Genomic DNA, 18,480 nt, shown 5'->3' with positions numbered 1-18,480 from the left:
GCTTGACTCAGTGCCTTTGGGATGAAGACCGAAGTGGCAAGTGTTCAAATCACCTAAAACCTAACACAATAAAAAGAACGTTTGTAATATAATTAAAACTATATTGGGGCAGGGAATTACTCATTAGAATGATAGTTACCCGAAGCTAGAGTTGGCCACGTGCCAGCCACTGTTCTACGTGTTTCACTTACATTAATTTATTCAGTACTCAACAAGGGCCCTGAGACGTAGGCATCACCATCTCCCCCTAAGCCCACTTTCTCCATGTGAGAAAACGGAGTTCAAATCCGTTTTGCCAAGTGGTGAGCTCCGAGGAATACGTGTTCCTCTGCAATTGGTTCTCAGAGCCAGCCAGAAGCGGACCTGGCCTGCCAGCCAGAGCAGCCTGGTTCAAATGCACCTCCGTTTAGCCATGACCCTCACGATCCGGCCTCTGAGCAATCCGTAGGTGCTGATGCAGAGGAATGTGTAACCGTGGATGAGACCATGTGTTTCAGATTGAGATAAGTTGGCTCGAGCTTCTTTTCAGCCATCTATTAAGCTCTGCGGTTTAGGACAAATCATTTAACATCTCTGAGTTTGTGTGGATCGATCCTCTGCTGGGGATGATAATAGCTTGCCATTTGTCGCATTTGCAAACGATGTAACTCAGTCGGTGTAGCACATGCACGTAACTAGAGTAAATAGTCTATAATTAACATGATCATCACAAACGGTGCTGCTGCTCAGAGCTGCCCACTTGGTTTCCACCCTGTGACCCCCTATGGCAGGGAAAGACTGCCCCGTAGGGTTGGCTACGCTCTCGTCTTTGCCGGAGCTGAGCACCACGCCTTTCTCCCCCAGAGCTGCTGGGTGGCTTTGCTCCACCCTCCGTGCAGCCAGCAACGGAGCGCTGACCCACTGTGCCAGCAGGACTTATGCTGGAAATATAACCCAAATTTGGTGATTGACACTTTGTTGCGTTAGTTAACAGGTCGATGGTTGAAGAACATTTTGAATGAACTGACGTGCACTTCAAGTTTTGGGGCGGGGGGTGAAGTGGGGGGAAGGAGACATTCCTGTAGCTCTATGTGCCTTAATAAAGTCCCCTTATGAGCCAAAAATCTGACTTTTAGCCTCCCGATTGAAAGGGTTAAATCTGTAAAATGCAGCACAACACTGAGCAGTGTATGTACTTTTATTGGCTTGAAAGTTATGCATGTTTTTTCAAAATCAGCTATAAAAATTGATTTTACCCCCATCCCATCGAGAAATCAATAGCAACCTTTGGGTTTCTCATTTGTTTTTCTCCATACTCCTCTTGTAATAATCACACATCTAATGGAGATCAATTTCCAAAGAAAAACCTCAAGAATTAATAATCTATCAAATACAGCTACTCAGAGGATAAAATTATTCTCAAGCAGAAATAATACTTTATGCGGTGAGTACTACCAAAGTAGGCCATAGAAAAATGGTTAGGATTAAAAATTAACTATAACAAGGGAGGGGGAGGGAGGGGGGAAATGAGGAGCTGATTCCAAGGGCTCAAGTAGAAAGAAAATGCTTTGGAAACGATGATGGCAATATATGTACAAATGTGCTCGACACAATGGATGGATGTATGGATTGTGATAAGAGTTGTATGAGCTCCCAATAAAATGATTTTTAAAATTAAGTATCACAAAGCATTTCGATCATCCGCCTGCACATCCGTAGACCCAACCCAGACTAAAGTAGTCCTCTCATGAAGGATTGTCCAGGAATAGCAGGCCAGGATGCTTGGTCTGTATATTCTAAAGCAGCTTGGCTGCCATCGCTCTTGCTGAAATGGCTCAGCCACAGTAGGGCTTTCAGACATCTCTTGATGCAGAGCCACATGATGGGGACAGTTTGAGATACTCCTTGGGGTGACAGTCACATGGTGTGATGGAGACACAGACACTTTGATGTGAACCTAGGCCCTTTCTCTTGTTCGCTGTGCTTTGAAAAGTAACATGATGTAGTAGATAGGAAACACCTACGGGCACTCAATGGATAGTGGATGCTTTTAGGTTATCTTCAACCTTTTATTTTACATGAATTTTGACGTGTGAAGATCTTTTGATGCAGAGCTGTTTTTAATATGCATTTTGATAAAATAGACCAAATTAAATAGAATTACTGCAATCTTGTATTTTCAAGTGGGCATCAGAGAAGTGAAAAGGCACCTCCGGTTGTGCCATGGCCAAGTGCTCATTGGCTAATCGAAAGGTCAGTGGTTCAAATCTACCTGCTGCTCAGGGGGAGAAAGATGTGCCGTTCTCTTTTGTAGAGATTACAATCTTGAGACCATACTGGGGATACTCTATGCTGCCCTTAGTCAGTATTGACTAGAAGGTCATGGTTTATTCTCTCATCAAGTGACATTAGATGCAGCCATGGACTTTTGCCAGCAGAATTTAAAGTAGACAGTATCACACAATCTTAAATGAGTGCTTTGTTGCCTGTGGCCACAGTACCTGAAATCTACTATGGACTGGTGTTCTTTCAGACATTCTCCATCATGCGAATTGTTACTGTTGTTCTAAGGTGCGTTCACATCAGTTCTGCTCACAATGACTCCACACAGCAGAACGAAACCTCACGCAATCGTGGCAGTAGCCTAATTATATTGCGCCATACCTTTTTGTTGTTGTTAAAAGCATGATGTTTAAAAATATAAATATTTTTATAGAGGAGCTATTGATAGTTGTATTTTGGCATGTTTTCATTTGTTAATAAATTGGGGTCCAATCCTGAAATAATGAAGTGGCTTAAGCTTCTGTTTATAGCTAAAAGGTTCTGCTACCGTATAAAGAAACCCATTGATTATCTCGGGAGGCGAAAGGAAATATAATTTTACTGTGATAGCAAGTACATATTAAATAATAATGTTAATAACAGGAGTTAATCTTTACTGATGCTATCTTTACTGTTTCCAGCACTATGCAAAGTGCTTTTAAAACCACTGGCTTAGGGAGTACTGTGAACGAGGTACTAGTCTGCTCTGCTCTGCTTCGCCCACACACAAAAACAGCAGCTTAGAGAAGAAAAAAGGCTTCTTCAAACAGGTAACTCAGTCGGTATTTGAACTCCAATAGTCAAACTCTGTGCTGCAGCCCTAGTGGTTTAGTGGGTTAGGCCTTGAGCTGCTAGCTGCAAGGTCAACAGTTCTAAACCACCAGTTGCTCTGCCAGACAAAGGTAAGTCTTCCTACTCTTGGAAACCCACAGGCGCAGTTCTACCCTGTCCTGTAGGGTCACTGGGAGTCAGAACTGATGCAATAGCAGCGCGTTTGGGTTTTGGTGTTCGAAGTCAAACTGCGAAGTGCGTGCTACTCTAGACAACACCCTAGTGCACCATAGTGATCTGCGGCCCACACTCCTTTAAGGAGCTTTTTTGGGTTTTGCTTTTGTGACTATTTACTTTCCCAAATCAATGTTATCCTTTTCTACGCATGCTTCTGAAACCAACTTTTTGTTCCATGGGGTTCTATTTTGAGTGTCTTTAAAAATAAGCAGCAATGAAGTGAGACTTCTTCTTTCTCTGGCAGAGGCCAGCTCCTCAGTTCTCCAAATCCCCCACTTCTCGCCTCTCTCAAACCTATTTACGAGTGGCCCCCGGCTGCTCCTGGCCTGGGTCTCCAGGTGGCCCTCTTGCTGGCCCCCCCCAGGGACATCTGGCACTTCCGGGTTTAGTCGGCTGGGATGTACAGGCATCTGTGTCCCCACTTATCCTGACTACTGCGGTTATGAAGGGCCTCCGCTGAATGCAGACAGCCAGTCAGCCAAGTTGAAATTTAGACCAGAAATCTATTACCTAATTTTTAAACAAAATGACATGAAATCAGACTTGAAGATATCAAAAACATGTCTCGTAGTATGTGATTTAAGCAAGAAAATCCACATTGTTACTGCTTCTACCACAGAATAATTTACTGCAATGGGAGTTCTGGATTTTACGCCAAAAAAATGAGGTCCTCTAACCAATGTCAAGGTCAATTAGCTTGTGGGAGAGCCCACAACAAAAGCAGAGTATTTCGATTAGAGTCAGAAGCACCACCCAAAGATGCTGGCAAGCTTCTGGAGACTTCTCTAAGGTTGGTTTGTAATTTGCACCCCTCCCTGTGTTTAACTAAACTCCCGGAGACTGTGTGTGGGCACTGAACATTTTAGATTAATCTGGGAGACAATGAAAGGGGTGATCATTGGGGATGGGCCGTTGTAGTTTACTTTGATTTTAGCAGAGCCAGGCTGCAAGGCTGCACACTTGTGACTGTGCAAGGATTATCACGACCAACCCCCCAGTGTGCCACTGCCACCGCCCTTCCCTAGTCGCCTTCCCAAACACATTGCCGCTAGCCGTCCTGCGGTTTCTGGGAAAGGCCAGGTGGCTAAAGGCAGGCATACTTACCCCACGGTGAAGAACTGCCTCATCTCCTGTCTCCGAGACCTCATCAATTGCTTATACTCCCCGATCCGGAGCTTTTTGCCATCAACAATGCAGGTGCGTTTCGGCCGGGGTTTGTATTTATAGTTTGGGTACTTCTCTAAGTGAATCTTGCTTAACCGGGCCTGCTCTTCATAATAAGGTTGCTTCTCCTGGTTGGACATGGACTTCCAGCGAGACCCTAGACATAAAAACAACCCTAAGTATCCAAATGGCCAAGGTAACTTATGCCAAGCAAATAAGATTAGAAACAACCTGTGCCACCGCCCCACTCACCTGTGCTCACGCAACTTCTGCTTAGCACAGCCCGTGGAGCCCGACAACTCCTGGACCAGCGCACAACACATAACTGTGCGTGGGGCTTCGACTGTGCTACTTCGCTCCGTCATGGAAAGCTGATGCTACACACAATGTTTTCAAGCTTCTCTCTGCTGCTTGACAACCTTCTCCTACACCAGAGCCTTCCCTCCATCATCTCTTCCAAATGGGTGAGGGACCTCAAGAAGCTCAGGAACATCTCTTGGTCCCACAAAGTCGCACATCTGCCACACAGCAAGCGTCTGGAACGAAGCTAGCCTTTGCTACCCTGTCAGCATGTGCTGACATTCTTCCATAAATAAAACTACTGTGCACACTGCCTCCCCCGGCCTGGGGTCATTTAAAAAGTCCGAGCTCTGCTTAAGGAATTATAGTGTTGGAGCCAGAAGGCACTGACTTCTGCAGTCCATATCTATTCTGTTTTCAAGTACTGTGGATGCTCACTCAAAGCTGGCCCAATAGAAGTAGAGGCAGTCTCCGGACTAGGAAAGTCCGGCTTAACAGACAACTCGCCCTTGCCCTTTCAGTGATTTCAATTCGCTCTCACGTTGAAAAGCCAATCGACCTTTCCTCATACCACATTTGTCATCAAATTGCCTGCCCTTGCTGCACAGGCAGCTTCTCAGTCATTGGAAAGGCCTCACGCCTTTCTTGCACTCAAGCCTGGCTGAGTAAGAACTGCAGGCACCAGTCCCGACTTACCTACACATCTGCCTGAAGGCCACACTTAGGGGAGGCTCCCATGCATAACCCGGGACTGTTATGGATAACAATTTAAAATACGGTTTATACAGGAAGAAGGAACCGTATTCACTTCTCTAATATTGTTTATAAAGAATTATCTAAACACTTGATGAAGAAGGGATGTGTTTTTTTAGATGTATCAAATTGCGTTTTTGTGTCTCGCTGGTGAATAAAGCGCGAACAGCTGTGCTGACTGGATGTTCGCGATCCTGCAGGGGAGATTTGTCATACGTAAACAAGTGGAAAAGTGGTACACATATTCTCTGGAGACAGCAGGAGCCCAGTCTGCTTTCACAGCACATCCATCCCTGGTGAGCTGGGCAGAAGGTCTGTGTGGCATTGTGGGTCAGAGACTCCTGTGCCCAAGGCCTCAGTGGACAGAGAATTCTTGGTACTCCTAAAATGCGTGTGCTTTAAAGTTTGTATTTTAGTGAATGCGCTTACTATACTCTTAATAACTCCCCCCCTACCCCCACCCCCCCGCGAGAATGCCCACCAATAGTACAGATTCCCACAGCTGCCAAAATAGAAACAGAGAGGTCCTATGCTCGCTTGAAAGCTTCCTCAGGCTGCTACGAAAATAGCAAGGGGGGGGGGGGCGGGAGCCAAAAACACAGGCAAATTTCAGAGTTGGATATCAAACTTTAAGGGCAGAGAAACTGTTTTAGAATGCCCTGTAGATGTGAAACAAATATCTGAAATACATATCTCTAACCGTGCAAGCATAACCCCAGGCAATTGTGAAGGATGTGTCTTTTATCCATCTTGAAATTCAGAAGACAAGAGGCAAAAAGACAACGAGGAAGAAGAGAAGCCTGGGTGGGTTTTTAGCAGCGGTACCACTAGTCAGTCATCTGTGTATTTTTAAATCTTCTTAGGGGGTCACTGCCTCAAAATGTCTCAAAATCAAGTTAAAGTGTTTATCCAGTGACAAACCATGTGTATTTGTGCATGTCCAGATCACTGATATTTATTCAGGTTAAATATTTATTGCTTTTGAACAAAAACATTTGAAGAATTAAAACCACAGTTTAAGTCTCTAATGTTTTTCAGCTTCTTAAATGGCTTCCTGAGAGGCGTTGTTACATCAGGACAGCTTAAGCAGAACTGTGCCTTCTGTGTTTTCCTCGTGAAAGAGGAAACATGTTGACTGGAAAGCTGCATGGTGAGTAAAATATGTTCAATATGCTCAGCACAATAATTCCAAACTGTATAAGCTGCACCAGGCAAACTTGATATGGATAGGACAAGGCCTCGATTTAATCCTGAGTAACAGGAGACTCGCCCTGGCAGTTTACCACAGAAGGGGCCTCGGCCCTGTGGTGTCTGTGTTTAACTCACTGCTATGAAATTTGAACTAGTCATATCTTATTAACATGAATGTAGCTTTATTTTATAAGTTTTAAAGTTATCTTTAGAGGCCCTGCTCTGTATTCCATGAATTTCGCACCCGTTGGGGGCTCGCTCCTAGGCCTGGGTGAATTCTTTTGATGGGGCACGTCAACCTAAGGAGACTGAAGCAGAACACTGTCGAGTCTGCGAGAATGTCCAAGAATTTGGAGCAACCTATGATGCTAAGATGACAGCAAGGAAAAAAGATAGAGTTTTTTTTCATGACTCCCATCTATCTGTGACCTCTCAAGAAATGCCAAATACATAGTATTAACATGTATTATAAATAGTTTTGTCTCAAAAAAATTGAGGGGGCGGGGCACCTGTGGGAATAATACTCCAACTTTCAACGTGGAGTTGGGCATGGGAGTGCGGACTCACAGACTCCGGGCTTCCTACAGTTGCCGACTGAAGTCCAGCTAAGGCCTGCAAAGCCGTCTCTGCCAGGAGCTGCCTCGTGCCCCTGCTTCTCCCTCTGGGACGCTCACAGGGTAGACCACCGGCCGCAGTGGCTGCACTCACCTAGTATTTTGCTAATGTTGGAGTTATGCATGTCGGGAAAGGCCTGAAGGATTTTCCTCCTCTCATCCTTCGCCCAAACCATGAATGCATTCATTGGTCGCTTGATGTGTGGCTCACTGCTGGCACGGCCGCGGGCATCCCTGTAGACTCGCGCTTCAGCCACAGTGGCACCTCCTGTTGGCCAACAATAATACTGCTGTAGTTTAGCTGCAGAGCCGTTCATTGCTTTACTTCCTGTAATGTCAGGGCAGGAAGAACAAGATGGGTGCAGAGCATTATTATCTGGAGAGCGCAGCACAGCTTGCTGCCTGGCCCCCCTCAATTTCTGAGGGACCACTTGGAGGCAGAAGACAGTTTTGAAGGACTCTGCAGGAGACACACCCTTCTGATGTAGGCTCTCAAAGACACACTGAGCAGAATTAACTTTGCATGTTTCTCACAGACCTAGAACATTCGCTCCGGGCCCCGGTGGTGCAGTGGTTACACAGTAAGCTGCATACCATAGGTCAGCAGTTCAAACCCACTGACTACTTCACAGGAGGAAGATGAGGCCGGCTACTTCTGTAAAGATCACAGCCGTAGAGACCTTATGGGGGAAGTTCTACCTTGGCTTTTTTTTTTTTTTCAAGAATATTTTATTGGGGGCTCTTACACTCTTATAACTCTTATATTGACGTATAATCCATACATCAATTGTTCAAGCATATTTTCTACCTTGTCTTGTAATGTCGCGAGTTGGAAGCCACTCAAGGGTAACGAGTTTGGCATATTTACTATGATCAATTCCGTGCAAGCAATGATTGGTTTTATTTTATGGTCCACTTACTTGCTGTAATGCCTTCCTTCGGCAGCTGACCCTGAGCTTCTCATTTGAGCCTCATTTGCCACTAGCTCTTTCCCTGCTTCCTCACAACACCGTGCCTTGCCTGTTGCTGCTCTTCTCACGCCTGGAAGGCCCTCCTCTGACTCAGGCCCACTACTCCTTCAAATCCTGCTCGGACATTGGTGAGTTTCGTTAATTCGTTCAATGAAAAATATTAATTGAGCAATAGCTATGAGCTAAGTGGTATGGAAGTCCCTGCAGGAAGAACTACAGGAATAAAGTGGCCACTGCTTCGACAACAGTGAGAGTTCCGAAGGGAACAGAGGCTCAAGACAGAGTGGTGAGGCATGCAGCGATGAAGCAGACAGACTGTGAAGAGAGCACCTGCCAGGAGTGGCAGCAAATACCTTCTGGAAGAGGTGATGTCTCTGTTGAGTCTTGAAAGATGTGTAGGAAGCAGCAGGGGACTGGGACAGTGCAGAAACGATGGATGGGAAGGACAATGGGGAAAAGAAACAGCATACCCAATGATACTCCACAGGCTGCCTGCATCCCTGTTCCTTCCACTCTCCAGGCTCCACGGTAATCACTTGTTTTACGCAACTAACTCCCGATGATCTTTCTACCTCAAATATTTGCTATTTCTTGAATAAAAATTGTTTGGCTTTCAACTTATATGCAAAAGCAGTAAAGCAAGAGATATTTGTTTAAAGATTCTTTAATTTTTTTGTTGAGGTTAGTTCTCTAACATGAAGGAACTATGAAATTATGTCTACATTGCTATCATTGTAGAGTTTCATAAGAATGGATTCCAGTCGCGTACTAGACTGAGCTCTCCTTGAGGGCAGGGGCGGAGTCTTGTATAGTGCTGTATCCTAGGATCCAGCAAAGTACCTAGCACACAGCACTCCGATTCATACACTCGGTGAATAAATTAATAACTGATTGACTCTCCCTAAATGGCACTCTTGTTCGGGGTGAACACATGCACGGCACACAGAGGTAAGCTCTGCAATGTGATAATGGCGGAAGGTCTGCCTGTAGACTAAATGCTAAACACAAAGTGGATGGACTGACTGATGGTTTCAGCCAAGGCTTAATGGCATCAACAGGAAATCTTTACCCCAAAAAGCTTAAAAGCGAGGTACACAGGAAAACTAACATCTTTATGTTTCTAGAAGAAAATAAATCCTTTCAGCTCAGTTGAGTTATTATACAGGAACAACATGACGCAATCAATCTTTGGCCCTTCTACTCTATTTCTAGATATCTTGATTAAATAGAAATTTGTTTGTGTCAAGGCTCGTAATAAATTACAACATTAAAGTGCACTATTATTTGGCAAATATGACCATCATTTACTGCAAACAAAAGGCAGGGTTAAAGGGCCGCACTGTCTAACATTGAGAACTCTTTTCTAAACGTGAAAGGTGATCGGGGTTGGGGGACGGGCACTCTCTGACGATGATGCAAAAATAACATATTTTATAAACAGCCCTTCTTCCAGCTCTCCGTGACAAAACAAGCCCTTATAGGAAACTCTCAGATCCTGAGATGCATAACTAATATGCTACCTTTTTGCCCCCATACCCACAGTACATTAATTTCATTTAAAATTCACTGACCATACAGGATAAATTGATTTCACTTTATATGGCTTTGACAGCCATGTTTATTGTGCAGTGAAATGTAGTGTAGCTTCCAGCTGACAATATCCATCAACACAGGGCATTATGCTGACTGCTGGGCCAGATGAAGGCATCCATTACTCTGGAAGTGAAACACTCAGTCAGATACGACAGCATCTTCTCCTGAGGATCACCATGGTAATTTATGACGCCCCCAGCGCCATTCCTTTACAACTGACATGGATTCAGCAATTTATATACTTGCATGCATACACATAAAAGCAGACAGGTTTGTCGAGAATGTCAGATGCAAAAACATTTCAATATTATTCTAAGTTAACTACTATGCCACAGGTGAATACCATTTGAGATCTGGTTTCACTGCCATAACTTTCTCTCCATCGCAAAGCCAAATAGTCAACTTCCATTCCTGTAGCCACTCAGAATATATATATATATATCCTTGTGAATGGGAAGGTTTCTAATCTACAGACTAATAGGGATCACATTGGGTGTTTAGACTCTGGCTTTCCTATAGAGAGATATCCTAGATTCTCCATTCCAAATGGGTGGGCTTCTTCAGCCCTGTCATCCTGAGGCCCAGCCCCTTTCCTTGCATCTTCCTACAAATCCTATCCGTTCTCTAACAGCAGAACGCAGAGCCAACCTCCACTAGCCTCTCACATGGACCCTGCCCTTCCCATCCTAGCATATACTCTCTGCACCATGCTGCCTGCCCTTCCCATCCTAGCATATACTCTCTGCACCATGCTGCCTGACGCGGCCAACCTCACAAAGCATTTTCCCAGAAATGGAGAAATCCAACCACAGTGCACAGTGTAAAATGAGAAGAAGGAAAAAGAACGTACTCTTAGACATGTTCCCTTGTCCCCTTTTCTTTCCCTCTCCTCTCCTGCAGAGACAATGTAGTGTGAAAATAATAGCAGAACCCTAAGCAACCCGAAATGCCATAAGCAAGATCCAGGAAGAAGAGCCTTACCTGGGCAACTTAAAAGTCTGCCCCCCTTTAAAATTGGACATGACGTATGATCAAGCATCAACTTTAGCAACAACTTACAATACTCTGCCAATTTTCAGTATCTTACTCCCACGGAGTGGCTGGTGGGTTTGAACCACCAAACTTTCAGTTAGCAGCTACCTGCTTTAACTATTGAACAGACAGAAGAATAAAGATCGTTGAGAAGACTGAAAGTGAAGTTTTCTAGATGGGTTGGAAAATAAGATCAGTCACCATCATAGCCTATTGTAACGGTACTGAACTCATCCCCAGAGAGACCCCTTCCTCAGTGACTTCAAAGGGTAATGTGAGTGAGTGTATGTACGAGGGGGTACCCCCCTCTTTAATTTTTTTTTACAAAACAACCTTATCGCTTTCAAAGTACTCGCCATTACACTTAATACATTGGTCAGATCTGCAGTTCCATTCTTGGAAACATTTTTCTAACTCATCTGTTTGGATGGCTGACAGCCCCTCCCTCATTTTTTCCCTCACCTCCTCTATGTCATCAAATGGCTGTCCCTTCATGTTCCTCTGCATTTGCAGAGACAAAAGAAGTCTCATGGAGTGAGGCCAGGTCAGAAAGGTGTGTGGGTAAAGGAAGGCATGCTGTTTGGGGCCAAAATCTGGCGCACTGAGATGGCTGTGTGAGTGGGTGCCTTGTCACGGTGGCAAAAGCAGTCCCCCGTCTGCCACAAATCAGGCCTTTTTTGGTCACACACTATTATGCTATCTTTTCAGAACCTCTAAATAGGAAGGTTGATTAACAGTTTGACCTTGTGAAATAAACTCCAAATGTACTACCAGTTCGCATTTTCATCTGTTCAGGAAGTTGACAGATGTCCAGGATGAGGTTTGTCATCAATCAACCTTTTTGGAAATGAGAAAACTACTCATGCACTTGAGTTTCTTCCCTTATAAGCTGTGTTCGACACACAACCGTTTCTGAGGTATTTTTCCAGATCAGGAAACATTTTCACAGCCCACGCTGTCCTCTTAAATCAGCCATCACAAAAACGAGGTTCGAGTGAAACAGCTTACATGAAACAATTCACTGTGACCAGAGAGACTTCCCAAGGCAGCGCCACTGGGTGCCCTGACAGGTAGCGAGTTGCTCGATGCTTGCCTACTGGGGGAGTGTGTACTACGAAAGCTCTGCTCTGCCAAGCACAATCCCAGTTTGTTTCTTTGTGTTTTTTTTTCGGGGAGGGGGGGAGTGGACACCCCTCGTATATAGTTATCTCTCAGGAGAGACTGTGGGTTAATTCTATTTCATGTTTTGTAATCATTTAATTATGTGTTAATTCAGCAAAGATTTCGCACACATTTTTGATGTGCCTTGTAGTGTGATGAGGTATACAAAGGTAAATAATATATGTGCCTTGGGTTTAAGTGCTTTGGTCAAGCAGGGTAACTTACATATAAATAAGCAACTGAAAAAGAGCCTAAGTGTGAAAGAAAGAAAGAAAGAAAGAAAGACTGTACGGATGTGCTTTATACAATTGATGTATGTATATATATGGATTGTGATAAGAGTTGTGTGAGCCCCTAATAAAATGTAAAAAAAGAAAAGGAAAAAAAAAAGAACATGATGAGGGCAAAGAATGTACAGATGTGCTTTATACAATTGATGTATGTATATGTATGGATTGTGATAAGAGTTGTATGAGCCCCTATTAAATGTTTAAAAAAAGAAAGAAAAGTTAAAAAAAGAAAGAAAGAAAGAAAGAAAGAAAGAAAGAAAGAAAGAAAGAAGGAAGGAAAGAAAAGGGTACTTAAAGCTACTATGAAAGCAGAGAAGATGAACTATTTTAACACTCCTGGAGCAAAGACCAAGGAATGTCAGGGAGGTTTCAGACAAGAAGTGATGCTCCAGCAGCCTTTTAAGGAAGATAAGAATTCGCCAGGAATGATGGTTGTGAAGGCATTCCAGGAAGGCATTCAGGAGACTAAAGGCACAGAGGTGTTACCAAAGTGCAGTGGATCTTAGCATGGATCTGTGTTCGAGCTGATGAGAGAAAAGGATGGGGACTAAAGGGTGAGATTAGAAAATTGCGTCAAGACTAGATTGCCTGGGGAGTCGCATGAACGGATGTCTTCCAGAAGACATACACTTGGCCAGTAAATGAGAAGTTAGCGTTAACTAGCACCAATGATTACCAGGCACGACTAATACAGAACAGTGAAAAAGAGGAGAAGACAAGCACAGGTAAACATAAAGTGAGTGAGTACCTTCTCACAGGACCATTAACGCCTAGTTTGTCAGACTGAATTAACGTGATACACACAAAATCTTGGCATACAAGTTTTATTCTGGGACCTTGTGCTGACGATGGCAGAATAGTTTATATAAGACCAACCCTCTAACGGATATTAATGATCAATTCTAGACAAAATATGTGAAGACAACTGTTTTAAGGTACGTCAGAGCTACGAAAATAAGGAGAAACCAGAGAGGATCCAATTCTAGAGAGAAAGGAATTGAGAAAAACTGAATTGAAATGAATTTTTAAAGCAGAGGATGACAGTAGGCTGGTTGCAATGAAAACACTCTCCCCTCCGTATAGCCTGAAGTGGCTAGAAATCAAACAGAAATTCACAGTATAATTGGCTTGTGGTGTCAGAAGACAGAGCTTCAAACTATGTGGTCCATAAATGGTGCATGTTCAGAAAGACGCCAGTGCGCCCAGTGGAAAGTGGGGCTAAATGTCCGTAAGATCTGGGTAGAGACTGAAACTGTTTCCCATGACAAGGGAAGCAGAAGTTGAATTTGATTCCTACCAAGGTAGAGAGGATTAGTAAACACTTTGGGCTTTCCACTTAATAGCTTTAATTCTCATCATATCTCGAGGAACTAAATTGTGCCCTGTGAATGAGGCTTCATTCCAGGTCCAAAAACAAAACAACAGAAACCGACTTGCCCTTACAGTGAAAATTAAGCCTTCACAAGTTCAAGGTAAGTAATTTTTAACTGCATTGCCACAAAAATAAATGTCTTTCAGAGAAAGAAAATAGAATTTAGAATCTCTTCGGCTTCCAAAAATAATGTACCATGAGATCAGCAGACTTCAGCCAGCCCTGATAAATATACTCGAGGACTTAAAAAAAACAAAACAAAGCGGATACCAATTAATGAACAGAAGAAGAACATTTGTAGAGAAAGTAAAATTATGGAAAGAAACAAATGAAGTTCTATACCTGAAGACTATGTAGAGATGAACATTTGTTGGGTGGATGTGACAGAAGGTTGGGCTGCAGACTAAAAAGTCAGTAAACATGAAACTAGAAAAACGATGAATTATTTAGTCTCAAACTCAAAGAAAAAGAGCCCGAAGAGTAAACAGAGATTCGACAAATGTGGTCTTAGATAGTGCCCCAATATATGTGTTTGTAGATCAGAAAAAGAGGGGAACAATGAAGACTGAAAAATATATATATAAAGAAACCACTTGTTAAAAATGACCTAGATTTGTTGGAAAACATAAACCTTAGGCTCAAGACACTCATAAAAACCTTAGGAAGAACAAATGAATGGAAAGTCCTGACTAAGTTCTAGTCAAACTGAGAAAACCAACGATCAAGAGCACATTCTAAAGAAAAAGGACAAATAGCATGCAGAAGAACAATGATACCAATGATGGCTAATTAGTCATTAGGAACAACGGCGGTCAGAAGACTATGGAACATCTTCACAATGTTAATTTTAAAAAATCAATGTAGTCTTATATTCAGGGAATATATCTTTTGAAAATGAATGTGAAATATAAGCATCGTATGATAAAAAAGTGCCGGGAGAATTTTTTACCACAAGGTATATAAAGTCTTAAAGGAAAGTATTCATGATGAAAATAAATAATAGCATATTGAAACTTGGGAATCCAGGGCAGAAAGGAGAACATCAGAAATGTGAAATGATTGACAATAAGGAAAGAAATCCTTCTGCGACTTTAAAAAAATGATTTAAAAATCTTTTAAAGAAAACACAGCAATGAAATACAAAACAAATTCACTGCCAATAAGTCATGACAAGGGACTTTTAAAAACAAAAGTAGGATATTTTATCGTGGGTTTACAACATGTGAATCAGTAAAATATGTGACAATAAATAGCTTATTGTCCTTTGGGTAATAAATGTACTTAAATTGTTAAAATGTTGCTTTATTTTATATGAGGTAGTACTATAATGCACTCAAGTTACAGATACAGAGTGAATCCCTACAACAACACAGTAATATGATCAGAACAATGAAGCACAGCTAAAAAACCATAAGAGTAATCCACACGCTATACCAAAAAATGCTCCGCTGATGCAAAAGAAGGGAGGAAGAAGAAAGACAAAGACAGGTGAAACAAATAAAAAATAGCAAGTTGTATATATGCTCATCACATATCAATCATTGAATTACATGGAATTAATGGAACAATCCAAATTAAATGCAAAGAATGTCAGAACGGATAGCAAGATAAACAAAAACCAGCTGAAGATTATTTCTTTGAGAAGATTGATAATTTGAAAACCTCCAGTAAGACTGATCAAGAAACAAATAGAGAAAATAAAGATTTAATCTAGAGAGAAAATATGACACATTAAAGGTATATTATAAGCAATTTAATGCCAATAAATTTGGCACCTCAGATGATATGAACAAATTTGCTGGGCAGAGGAGGAGAACCAAAATTCACTCAAAAATAAACAGAAAACCTAAACAACTTTCCTACAAAGAAAATTGTACACACAAATAGTTTGACTGATAAATTCTAGCATACAAATAAGGGGGAAAAAAGAGAATGGCAATCTTACATTCACTTTCAGAAAGCAGGGGAAAGAGAATGGTTCCTGCAGCATACCTGGACAACAGCCTTGAAATGATAGCATTCTTAAATGAAATAGTAGCAAACGACATCCAGCAATATCCAGTGATATACCATATATATTCGAGTGTAACCAACCCGAATATCAGTCAGGGTATCTAATTTTACCACAAAAACTGCATTAAAAATGTACTGAAAAATTCGGTTTATACACAAGTATATATCATAAACAAGTAGGATATATCCTAGAGATACCAGATCAGTTTAGCATTTGTAAAACCAAGCAATGTGATTCACAATATTAACAGAACCAACAAAACAAACAAACAGAATAATCACAATAAATTCATAAAGAGTTGTCTATAAAATCCGACTCAGATTCCTAAGGTAACTGGGGCTAGAAAGGTGTTTCCTGAATCTGGTCAAAGACATTTTGAAAGCCTACGTTAACATTATACTAAAGAGTGAACTACTGAATGCTTTCTTCCGATATGAAGAACAAGGAAAGGATGTCCACTCTTACCATTTAGCAACCAACTGTCTTCTAGAAGTAAGGAAATACAAGGTATGCAAATTATAAAACAACAAGTAAAAATTATCTCTATTCATAGATGACAATGGTTTATATAGAAAGCTCTAAGAAATTTAAAATAATCATTAAGACTAATAAGTGAGATTAACACCGACAGTATCTGATATTAAAAATACAGAAATAAATTTTTATTATATATACTAGCAACAATGAATATTTAAATACATATTTATAATAGCATCAGAAAATAAAAAACACTTAAAATTAAAAATAACAAAAGGTGCAGAAAACCTCAAGACATGAAACAATATACCATGTTCATGATTGAAAGGCTCAGTGCTGGTAAGATATCAGTTCTGACCAAATTTATCTATAGAAAACAACACAAGTTTAGCTGTTTTTTTAAAATCTGTTTCTCAACAGTGACATGTTGTGTTTATTTTAATATTTAAATGAACACACAACGCAATAAGAGCAACTAAAATTTGAAGAAAATTAGAGGCCTCAAACTCTCTTATTTCAAGACTGAAGGCAGCCAGTTGTCACTGAAGACCTATGCAGACTTTTCGAAGAGGAGTGCTAGTACAAGTGGATGAATATAAAAGGGGAAAATAATAAACCTTGACCACTTATCTGTCACACAGTGAGCCCAGCAATTAAACGGAAATGAACCATAAAACTTTCACACTCAGAAGGATAAATCAGAGACCATTTCAGTGCACAGAGTGTACGCAAATATTTCTTAAATTCAGCAAAAACAAAACTAAAATCTTACACATACACTAAAAATGACAAATTGAGCTTTACCAACATTCAAACTCTGTTCTTCGAAAGTCATTATTAAAAAACTAGCAGAAATATTAAAACTACACCTATGTGACAAAAAAGGTTATCTAGACTACATAAAAGGAGTGGAGGGAACATTGAGCTGCTAGTCAGGAGGCTCCAACCCGCCAGACACTCCGGGAGTCAGATGAGTCTGTCCCCTCCTGCAGAGGTAACCCAGGGGGCAGTTCCGCCCTGGCCACCAGGCTCTGGGAGTGAGGGAGTATACATAATGACTACCCACAAAGGTCAACAGTCTAATTTTAAAGTGGGCCAAAGAACTGAACACATTACAAAAGAAAAATATAGTTATGGCCAATCAACATGTGAAGATGTATTCACACCATTCGTTATCAGGAAAAGGCAAAGTTCAAGCCACAGGCATCCCACTGCAGTGCACGTGGTTAAGCATTTGAGAGCTCGCCAGAAGGTTGGAGGTTCCAATCCGCCTTGAAGCACCTCAGAAGGGCCTGCTTCCAAAATGCCCGCGTTCCGAAAACCCTGCGGTGCAGTCCCACTCTGGTCCCGTGGGAGCACAGTGAACCGGACAGGACGCGACCATGACTAATGGTCACACACAGAGAGAAATCGATGACCAGTGCATCACAAAAATGTGGGAGATGAAGGAGTTTTGAAAGGAAATATGACAATTGAGAAAGAAGGGGGATATTTATATTCCACAGTTGGGAAATTTCCACCAACGTTTAGTTATACTCTGTCTATAGCACTGTGGTCAGTTTCCAGGGTAGGAAAACTTACTGCGTTAATGAATTCTACACACCATAGTATTTACAGAGTGCTTTCGGTAAATGTGAATACATGATCTGGACCCTCTGTACAATCTTGTGAGATGGGTACATTAAAAAACAAATTATCTGTGACTCAGAGTGATCCTGTAGGAGAGAGTAGAACTGCCCCTTTCAGGTTCCTACACTTAAAATGCTTACAGGTGTAGATAACCTCATCTTTCTCCTGTGGAGGGGTTGCTGGGTTTGAACCACTAACCTTGTACACCTTGGCTGAAATGAGGAAGAGTGGTTATCGCTTGTCCCATTTTCTAGATGAGGAAGCTTAAATTCCAAGAGGTCATATTACTTTCTTTTAAATAAGCCAAGTAGTAGTATATGGCTAAAGAATCCCTTGTAGAACAGTGGCTTAAATTCTGGGCTGTTAAACACAAGGTTGGTGGTTCAAACCCATCAGCAGCTCTGCAGGAAAAAAGACGAGGCTGACTGCTCCAGGAAAGATTTACAGCCAAGGAAGCATTTGTCCTGTAGGGCCTCTAGAGGTTGGATTCCACTCCATGGCAGTGGATATGGTGTGTGGTATAGTTTACTGCTTATAAGGAACAGAGGCAGGTGGAGAAGGGGTCTTGTGCTTTTCAGTCTAGTGCATTTATTCTTGTACCAAAGTTGCC

At 41.9% G+C, this 18,480-nt stretch overlaps 1 protein-coding gene across 4 annotated transcripts in view; it reads right to left on the bottom strand.

Moving 5' to 3' along the window:
* Positions 1-18,480, bottom strand: part of SOX6 (SRY-box transcription factor 6) — a 528,806-nt gene that overhangs the window by 14,475 nt on the left and 495,851 nt on the right. For 2 of the 4 annotated variants that reach the window (XM_075548430.1, XM_075548431.1), the window contains exons 13-14: positions 7,426-7,659; positions 4,414-4,630 (exon numbers count right to left, since the gene is read on the bottom strand). In XM_075548430.1, the coding sequence (XP_075404545.1) occupies positions 4,414-4,630; positions 7,426-7,659 (451 nt within the window). The remainder of the gene's footprint in view (positions 1-4,413; positions 4,631-7,425; positions 7,660-18,480) is intronic. The other 2 variants (XM_075548432.1, XM_075548433.1) reach the window with 1 other exon arrangement.

This window comes from Tenrec ecaudatus, chromosome 4 (genome assembly GCF_050624435.1).
Source record: "Tenrec ecaudatus isolate mTenEca1 chromosome 4, mTenEca1.hap1, whole genome shotgun sequence".
Classification (NCBI taxonomy): Eukaryota; Metazoa; Chordata; class Mammalia; order Afrosoricida; family Tenrecidae; genus Tenrec; species Tenrec ecaudatus.
Note: the sequence above shows the minus strand (reverse complement) of the source record. Positions and strands in the feature narration are given on the sequence as shown.